Genomic DNA, 10030 nt, shown 5'->3' on the forward strand with positions numbered 1-10030 from the left:
AGAGCTGGCAGTGTGCTTGGCCTTAGGACAGACAATGCTTCAAGGGACGCCTCGTTTTGACCTTAGCTCAAGGTGCTCTTCCAGCCACAGAGGCAATCTGAGGCTGATCATAGGGCCAAGCTAGATCCCAAGTCATCCAGGACAGAGCTCACGGTCTGTAACTCAAGCTCTTGAATTATAAGCTATTCATTCATTCATAGAGTAAATCTCGGGCTACATTACACTGTTCATACCTGATGGACTAAATACACATGAAGGATTAGATCCTCTGCTTGCTCTCTTAAGGCTACAGCAGTGGCTGCCAGCTCTGTGTAGCTACAACTTGTCTGCCCTCAACCTGCCCTTTTTTTTCTCTCTTGGTATAAGTAATTGAACCCAGGGCATTGTGCTGTTGAGCCACACCTCCAGATCCTGCTAGGCAGAGGCTCACCGAGCAATATTCCCAGTCTTCCTACTACTTTTTTTTAATTATTATTTTTTTCGGAGCTGGGGACTGAAACCAGGGCCTTGCGCTTGCTAGGCAAGCGCTCTACCACTGAGCTAAATCCCCAACCCCAATTATTTTATTTTTAAAGATTAATTAATTAATTGTATATGAGGGCTGTATCTGCATGAATGTCTGCAAGCCAGAAGAGGGCATCGGATCCCCAAGTGGTTTTGAGAAGCCATGTGGGTGCTGGGAATTGAACTCAGGACCTCTGGAAGATCAGCCAGTGCTCTTAACCACTGAGCCATCTCTCCAGCCCATTTACTTATTCTATGTGCATATTTGTGTGTGGGGGGGTGTTTTGTTTTGTCAGCATGTAATGGGTGCTATGCACATGCCTGGTACCCACAGAGGCCAGGAAAAGCTATCAGATCTCCTGGAACTTGAGTTACAGATGGTGAGCTGCCATGTGGGTGCTGGGAACTGAATGCAGATCCTCTTGAAGAACAGCCCATGTTAACTGCTAAGCCATCTCTCCAGCCGTCCCCTCACCGTTACTTTAGACTGGGTCTCACTTAGCTGCTCAGGCCATCTAAGTAGCTATGACAGGCCTGTGCTACTAGACCAGCCTCTAGCTTGCCTTTTTGTATGACGGCCCCTGAGTCCAAGAGTCCCAGCTTCTTTCACGTCCTCACAGGTAGTGCCAGAAGCCCTGCCACTGGCAGGGCTAACAAAAAGAGTGTCCACTGTTCAATCTGATTTTATTGAAAAGGAAACATACAAAAATCATGTACAAAAAAAATTAACCAAACATGTACAGAAAATTCATTCCAGTATATCTACAGCAGTGCATGTACAGTATTTTACAGGCTGGGCCGTCCCTCCCCGCTCCCAGACTCCTCCCTCTTCTGAGACTTCCCCCCTCCCTGACTCCCCATCTTCCTCCCCAGCGCTTTGCCCTGGGGACTAAGGCTGGGGTGGCTTCCGCCAATATCTCCCACCCCCCAAATGAATGCCAGTGGTCACACGTGCTCTCTCTAAACCTATGCAATGGGATGGATGGGGACTGGGGGAGTGGTCCCGGGCAGAGCACAGGATTCACAGTCTGGACCCCTCCTGGACACCCCCAGATGAAGGTGAGGCAGGCATTGCTCACCGCCCGCCGGCGGCTCAGGGAAGATGGCTGGGCACTGGGTTGAGAAGGCTTTCACATGCCCCCCATTCTCTGGCTCCAGGAGGCTAGTGGTCAGGTTTGGCTCATATGCTCTTCACAGGCCCCCTCCTCAGGAGGAGGGGGGGAAGCACCAGGGGCCTGAGGCCAGGCCCAAAGTGAAGGCGCACTGGGGACACCCCCAGAGCCCCCCCTGCAGCTGGAACGGGCAGCCAGCACCAGCAGCCTTTCCTGAGATGGTGGTGGGCGGCAGAGGCGGGCGGCTCGGTCCCCACCCCCTCGGTCACCATGAGTCCTTCAGCCCTCCCTTCCCTGGCTTTTGGGAGGCCAGGGTCCCCCAAGTCCGTATCTCCATCAGTGCACCCAGGCTGCCGGGGCTCGAGTGGCTTCCCTTGCCTGCCCCTGGGACAAGCAAGGCTGGCAGTCCAGTATGCTACATGGTGCAGAAAAAGTCCCCCGCGCTGGCCAGGGTGTCAGAAGGCGGAGGGGGTCCTGCCCCTCAAGTCTCCGACGTCCCCCGGGGCGGGTGTAGGCACCTAGTTGGGCTCCATTTCTGGGGCTCCAGGATCCCTGGGTAAGGGGAGGAGTCCCATGAAGAGATTATACACGACCCTCCAGGGCGAGGGTCGGTGTCGATGTTGCTCTTCTTGTCTCTGGGGAGAGAAAGAAGTGGGAATTAGCTTGGATGTGCAGACAGTGGGTCAGTAAACGAAAGGTATAGGTTCAAGATTGGTCCCAAAACTGAGCGCAACCCTCTTACCAGCTCCTCGCTCCCAGAGGCACACTCTCCCAGCATAGGTGGGAAGGAGCAGGAGCAGAAACCGCATAGCATGGAGCCTAGCATAGTCGCCCCACAAATCACAAGGGCTCTAAGGGGTGTGCTGAAATGCAGCCCATTCAAGGTGAGAGACAGGTGCGGTGGGTGGCTCGCACTCCTAATCTTAGAATGCCTCACTAAATTTGTGCTAGAGCGCAGGCTCCTTCCTGTCTGGAAAAAGCAAACCAACCAACCAAAAGGCTGTTGGGACGTGGGAGGGAGCAGAAAATGGCCAGCAGCCTTAGCAATTCTCAAACAACCCAGGAGGAGAGCTGAGAACAGCACACTATCCCAGCAAGGCTGAGAGAAGGTGTCTCTTGTCAATGCTGTCTTCGGGGAAACCCTTGCTCTCTCCCTGGTAACAGAAAAAAATTAAGTGTCTAGGTTCCCTCTGTGATGGCACAGGCCTGTAATCCCAGTGGCTCAAGAGGCTGAGGCAGGAAGAAGGTTCAAAGCCTGCCTGGGCTACAAAGTGAGTAGTTCAAAGCTAGTGTGAACAATTTACTAAGAGCCAGCCTTAAAAAAAAAAAAAAAAAGAGGAAAGAAAAGAAAAAGAAAAAGAAAGCAAACAAGAAAGTTGGGTGTGGTAGCTCACATCTTTAATTCTAGAACTTGGGAGGTAGAAGCAGGCAAAAATTCAAGCATGGTGGTCTACAAAGTGAATTCTAGGACAAGCAGAGGAGGAAGGAAGGAAGGAAGGAAGGAAGGAAGGAAGGAAGGAAGGAAAGAAGAGAAAGGAAGAAACAAAGAAGGGGCTTTTGTTTGATCCCTCCGTGGGTTACATGGCCAGCAGTTTCACCTGGCTCACCCTTTTGGTTTCAAAGAATACAATCCATTTGGAAGAAGTCTGGCTGATGACCCCAGTGGAGTCCGTGCCCAGAACTAACCTAGACTTCCCCTGCCCTCCCCCTCCTCCTTGCAGCTGGGCAAAGTGGTGGATGGTGCCTTGTGAGCTCACTATCATTATACTTAGTCAGCATATTAGGGGGAGCACTGGGTGTTCACTCTGGAGGCAACAGCACATGGGTCTTAGAAAAGAGGAAAAAAGAATGATGCTACACAGTGTCTCCTACAAAGCCACACCTTTCCCACTCGCTGGCTGGTGGGTTTCAAACAGGTGCTTAAAAAAAAAAGCCCAGCTGAGTGGAACATTTAAGCCTAGCACTTGGGTGGGGGGTGGGAACTTCCGAGTTCCCGGCAAGTCTGTCTGGTCTACAGAATGAGTTCCAGGACAGTACACTGAGAAACCACCTTGCAAAACCAAAAGAAAAGAAGAGAAGAATATCATCGTTTTTTGAGACCTGGTCTCATGTATCGCAGGTAGTCCTGGAACTAAAAGTGTAATTGAGGGTGACCTTGACCCACAGACCTTAAGGCTCCTAGGCAAGCGGTCCACCAACTGAGCGACATCAGCCTTCCCTAAACTTTAAAAACAAAATAAAACTAAAAAACTATTCAATGTGTTTGTGAGGGCAGATGCAGAGGGAGTTCCAGGCAGTGATCAGTTGGGATCTGGCCCTGGTTCTCTGCAAGAGTTCTCTTAACCACTAAGCCCCCTTTAACGTGGGGGGGGGGGGAGAGAGAGAGAGAGAGAGAGAGAGAGAGAGAGAGAGAGAGAGAGAGAGAGAGAGAGAGAGAGAGAGAGAGAGAAGAGGAGAGAAGAGAAGAGAGAGACAGAGAGAGATTTGTGTGTGCAGCATGTGGACGTTAGAGAACACGCTGTTAAGACTAGACTCTGTCTTTTACTGTGGGTCCTGGGGATCGAATTCAGTTAATCAGTTTTTGTAGCAAGCACCTTTATCCTCTGAGCCGCTCCAAAGGCTCTTTATTTCTGAAGCAGGGTAACACTAGCTTGCCCAGGCTGGCTTTGAACTTTCTTTTTCCCTCCCTGAGTAGGTGGGATTACAGGAAGCCACCACCAGGCCACGCTACTTGGCCACATCTCTAGGATGTGCTTGGTGGTAACCAATGAAGGGAATGGAGGACTTTAGAAAGCAGTAGTTAGGAGAAGGCGCCATAGGAGAAGGCAACGCCAGAGCCAGGATGGGAACTAAAAACAACGCCCCTGGCTGTGCATGAAAGCGGGTGCAAAAACCAAAACCAAAACCAAACAAACAAACAAAAAAAAACCCCAAAAAGACAAAACAAAACACCTGCTGGGAATGAGTCGCGGCTGGGAAGCTGTCCCCTTTACAAAAGGTAGGGGACAGGGCAGGGGAGGGACCTGTACCCATCCAACGTCAGTGGGGTGCGCTTCTCCCCACCCCCCTCTGTTGCAATCAGCAAACAATGCAAGGGCCATGTGCAGAGTGCACAGCGCTAGGGGCGGACACCAGGGTCTGAGGGTTCCATTAGGGGCTCCCACCTAGAGAGACCAAGTGGCAGGCCCGGCCCAGGGCGGCGCGGGCGCAAAGCAACCGGCGGGAGGCGCTGCGGGGCGCAGCTCGGCGGGGTGGGGGCGGGCGGGGCGGGCGCGGCGCGTTGCTGACTCACCGGCTATAAATAGCCCGGGATATAGGAGCCGCCGCGCCGAGCGCCGCCCTCAGTCCCCGCGGCTGCGGGCACCGAGCAGCGTTCCCGGACCCTGCCTGGGGCTCCGGTCCTGATCCGGACTACACTGGGTCACGGCATCCAGCCGATTCCCACCCCCACACCCCCATCTGCTTGTCCCCGGCGCGACCTCGCGCGCGCTGGGCCAACAGCTGCAGCACATCTGGCGGGGGCGTGCATCCCCCTCCCCACCTGCCCGCCGCCCCGCACTCACCCGCCGCTCGTACTGCGCGTTGAGGTCGTCCGCCATCCTCCGCAGCTGGGCCCCGATCTCCCGGGCCCACTCCTCCTCCTCCACACGCACTCCCGGGGCAGCTTGGGTGGGGCCTCCCGCCAGGGCCTCCGGGGCGCTGGGCACGGGCGACCCTAGGTGCTGCTGGGCTGGTGACAGCGAGGGCTGAGGACCTGGGAGAGGGGAAAGGGGCGTGGTCACCATCCACCCAGTCTGTCCGGAGGCGTCGCGGAGCCACTAAGTAGCTATACTGTGCTTTTTCCTCCGCTTCTCCTCACAGCCATAGAAATTTCTTTTTCCCACTCTTCCCCGCAGGCCCTAGAAAGGGGTCTTGAGGAAGTGACTCTGGGGTCACCTGAATGGACAGTTACCCACTAAAGCTCATATCAACGTGGAAGTCCCTCAACTTATCCGACCTAAGTACCCCTATTCTAATACAGGGTCAAATCTGGCCTGCTCTATTTGACAGACGGGGAAACTGAGGCCCCACCCAGAGAAGTGACCAAGGTCACACGGGGATACGGCCACAGACCCCACCCAGTCACTACTCTCAGGTCTCCAGCTCACTCCTGCCCAACCACAGCGAGGCCACACCCCCGGATGTGGCATTGGCCTGATGACCAGAAGTCCAGACTGGGGCTAACCCAAGAGGAATAGGGTTTGGGTGGGGGTGGCAGGGGTACTGGGTTAGACTTTCTGCCCCACCCCCTCTGGCGCTCATCCTTGCTCCTCCCTCCGTCACAGCAGGTCCTGGGCCTCAGTTTCCATTATCTCTGAATCTAGTCCTGAATCGCAGAGAAAGTTGGAAAGTTTTCTCTCTTTAACCTCTGGGCTCAGGAGACTGTACGGGGAGGTGTGGGGGGCAGACAGAAAGGGAAACCTAGATGTCATTCCCCATAGCCGGGCACCACAGGGTTAACAACCCATCAGGCGAGGGACCTTTAACCCTTCCCTCCCTGAGCCTCACCCTCTCCCCGAGGGGGACTTTCCCAACACAATGGCCCCTCCCCCTCTCCTTCCTCCCCGGGGACTGCGGACTAACCCCGCCAGAGCCAAAGAGATTCAAATAAAAGGGTAAGGCCTCCGACCCCTCCCCAAAGTCCTGAGGTGACAGTCCTCCCTCTGGCCACACTCCTTCCCACTGCAATCCTCATGCGGAGTGGGGGCGCCCATGGACCAGGGCTGGGGGAGGGGAGCCGAGAAACAGCTGTTGCCCGAGGCCCGGGAAGGGACGTGGGCTGCAACTCGGGGGACTGCAGTCAGATTCCAAGAGGGACTTCCCACTCGACCTGGCCCCTCCATCCATGTCTCCCACTCTGTCTTCCTGGTTCTTGCTACACAAAGACCACACTGGCCACACCCTCCCGGTGGCCCCACTCAGCTCCACTCCTGCTTCAGCTTCCCCGGGTGCGGGGCCGGCACTCACCGTCCGGGCGCGGGCCTCGGGGCCGGCTGCGGTGACCCCCAGGCCAGCGGGGGCCCCCCAGGGCGGCGGTGACGGCAGGCGGGGCGGTGGGGGCGCAGAGGTAGGCGGCCGGCAGCAAGGCAGGGGCAGCAGGGGCAGCGGGCAGGCCGGGCTCGCAGAGGCCGCAGGATACAGCGGAGGGCATCAGGCGGCCGAGCGGGAAAGGACGCGGGCTGTCGCGGGCTAGGCCCTCTACGGGCTCCGGAGAGCTGCCCTCCTGGCGTGCGCGGGCCATGGCGCTCCCTGGAGCCTGCGGGACACGGCAGGAGGTCAGTGGGGCGACTGCCGGGGGGCTGCAGGACCCCATCTCTCAGACACCCCGCCTGGAGGTCACTCACACCCAGGAGGGGATGACCCTAGGGCCAGCCTGGCTGGGACACATGGTGATGGGCGCGCGGGGGCGGAGGTGAGGGGCGCACAGACTGCGTCTGGGGCTTGTAGCAAAGCCCGCAAGGAAACTGCCTAGGACTCTCAGGGCTTGGGCCAGGGAGAACTTTCTCAACAGAAAAAAGCGCAGCAGGGGTGCCTGGGGCTCCCAGAATACCCAGAACCCGTGTGTATGTAATTGGAAGACACCAGAGAACTCATAGAAGTGTCCGACTTCACCGTCCCTCCCGCCCCCCCCAATGAGGTGGCTCACTCAGAAACACATGGGGACACACTTAGACATGCACACATAGCCATCCAGAGCCCTCCACACATTTACACCAGCCTCACACTGACCCGCTGCTGACATGCCCGCGCTCACCCACCCACAATGCAGCAGTCACACGCCGAGGCACAACAGACTCAAGACTTCAACGTGTTTCTCCTGCATGAACACAGACAACTGGAAGACACAGGACACACCTACTATACCTTAGCACACACACCACCATCACCTCAAAACACCCCTGAATGTGCACCCTCCCAACTTTGGGCTCCTGGGACACAACAGCCACACATAGACACATGTCATCACAACCAGATACATCACCCCCCACCCGACTCGCGTGCGGGCCAGCCACATGGGGAGGCACCAACCGCAGCTGGTAGAAGCCATTGGTTCAGCCTCTCCTCTCAGCCCCAATACACCACAGCCAACTGTCAGCCCCAGAAAACACACACACACACACACACACACACACACACACACACACACACACACACAGCCCAGCAGCACACACACCTAATACAGAGACAGAAAACACTGGCCTCACGTGACTGGTATAAACACTACACAGAGAGAGAGAGAGCCACATGACACATAGGATCACAGTGACAAACCCCTCAGACCCAAAACACACGCATGCACTCTGTCTCTGTTCTCTCTCTCTCTCTCTCTCTCTCTCTCTCTCTCTCTCTCTCTCTCTCTCTCTCTCTCTCTGTGCATGCAGGGAGAGGGGCTGGCACTGAACCCTCTAGATCCCCCCCCCATCCCAGAACCCTTCGTGCTCAGTGTGCCTTGTTGCTCTTGCCACTCAGAAGTCACCCAAGGAACGATCAGACACTGGGTGGCATCCCATCCCAAAAGCTGGGTGCAGCAGATGCTTGTCTTGGAGACACCCAGAGACAGCACGCGCGCGCGCGCGCGCACACACACACACACACACACACACACACACACACACACACACACACACAGCGCACACTCGGGCGAGACCCCTGCACAGCAACACAGCTCACTCAAGCGACACACAAACACAGTTCAAGTGCCCCCGTCGTCCGCACCACCACCACCACCAGCACTACCAGGCAAGCGACAGAACCCCCTATTCACCCCATAAGAGCACACGTATACAACTCTGGTTGGGGGGGTGACCACCCACACCCGTAAACGGACAGGTGCACCCCACCCCGCAGACACGCGGGCAAGGACTCACGCAGACACCCCTCCGGGTGACAAACGCCAACATCTCGGTGTAGGAATACAAACTCGGGAGCCAGACACGAGCGCACACACCCAGGCGAGACACCTGCAGATCCACAGCCCCGCACGCGCGGTCCCCGCCGTCGCTCCGCTGTCACAGCCTCCCCCCCCCCACGCCGCCACGTGCGCCCGCCCCGCCCGCCCAGCGCGCGCGGGGCCAATAACCGGCTGTTGCTGGGGCGCAGCCCCCGCCCGCGGGAGCCACAGCCTCCGCCGCCCCCTGTCGCCGCCCCCGGCGGGCGCGCGCGCTGGGTGTGGCCGATCGTCGGTGCCACCCCCCACTCCGACCCTCCCTCAGTGGGACTCCGGGGACCGGAGCGAGCCCGGGGCCACGCTGCTCCCCAGTCTCACTGACCACCAGGGGGCGCGAGCGAGCCCGAACCCCATTGTTTGTAAACAAACCCGCCAGACCGCTGTGGCACCTGTGCGCCCAGACGGGGCACCCGGAGTCCCTGGTGCTTCCTTCCCTCCTGCCCTGCCCAGCCTTAGTCCCAGTGATGAAAGCTGGGGTACAAGCTGCGAGAATGCAAGTGCCCTCTCTGCCTGTGCACCCCGTCACCTCCTCCAGGGAGCCCTCCTGGCCTGGCAGCAGCGTCAAGGATGGGGGTTAGCACTCACCCCGGGGGCATGAACACGCCGGGGGAAGGAGGCGATGGGGTGGCGGGCGGCTGCCTTCTGGAGGGCTCGCCCGCCGACTGGCTTGCTACCGAGGCTCCTTGCTGTTGCTGCTGCTCTGACTGCAGTGGCTGCTGCTGCTGCTTCTGGTGCGTTCCTGTCTGCGTCCGGATCACCGCTGCAGATTGCTCGCTGGTGTCGCCGCCGTCTCCTGGGCGCCCCGCTCGCATGTGGCTCCGAGCCTCGTCTCAGGCCTCCCGGCAGATCCCCGGGCCCCGCTCGCTCCCGCCCCGCCCCGCTCCGCCTCTCTCTCTGGCTCCCACGCCCCGCCCCCGCGTGACGCCAGGGCCCCGCCCGCGGCCGGGGACAAGTCGGGGCTTGCAGGCGGGCGCCGCGCCCCCTACCTCCGCGCGGGGGGTTTCCCGGCAGCCAGAGGGGCGGGGCGAGGCCTGGTTGGGGCAGGAGGAGCACCGTGGGGACAGCCCAGACCTAGGATGTCCAGACAAACACTTGACACACTGACACACTGACTAGGACCCACACCCACACCGAAGAAGTACGCTCAGACTGATGGACTGGCACACCAGGGTGCACCGAGTCACTGATGACTGAGCCACTGGAACACGAAGTCAGACCAGAGGCACGGATACACACTGGGACAAGGGCCTGGGCACACAAGTTTACACAGCCCCAGACATCCAGATTTTCTTCCTTACTGGCTCATAGGGACACACACAGACAGTGACAACCCCACACATAGTTGAACAAGCAATATTCAAACAGGCTCAGACTCACAAACCCGTGTCCCTAATGCCTATAGCGTTCGCACTACACTCAAGCTGAC

General features: G+C 57.9%; 1 protein-coding gene across 3 annotated transcripts; it reads right to left on the minus strand.

Annotated features, from left to right (window-relative positions):
* Window positions 1-1171: 1171 nt before the first annotated feature.
* Bbc3 (BCL2 binding component 3) lies at window positions 1172-9470 on the minus strand. 3 transcript variants are annotated; one of them, XM_032894381.1, is made up of 4 exons: window positions 9190-9470; window positions 6624-6912; window positions 5180-5370; window positions 1172-2251 (listed from the first exon to the last, which is right to left on the minus strand). In XM_032894381.1, the coding sequence occupies exons 2-4, from the start codon at window positions 6895-6897 to the stop codon at window positions 2135-2137; spliced, it is 582 nt and encodes a 193-aa protein (XP_032750272.1). In that variant the 5' UTR covers window positions 6898-6912; window positions 9190-9470; the 3' UTR covers window positions 1172-2134. The 3 variants fall into 3 exon arrangements, with proteins under 3 accessions (XP_032750272.1, XP_032750273.1, XP_032750271.1); XM_032894382.1 differs by lacking the exon at window positions 9190-9470 and adding an exon at window positions 8605-8648; XM_032894380.1 differs by lacking the exon at window positions 9190-9470 and adding an exon at window positions 8525-8620.
* Window positions 9471-10030: the final 560 nt, after the last annotated feature.

Source organism: Rattus rattus, chromosome 2 (assembly GCF_011064425.1).
Source record: "Rattus rattus isolate New Zealand chromosome 2, Rrattus_CSIRO_v1, whole genome shotgun sequence".
In the NCBI taxonomy this organism is placed as follows: domain Eukaryota; kingdom Metazoa; phylum Chordata; class Mammalia; order Rodentia; family Muridae; genus Rattus; species Rattus rattus.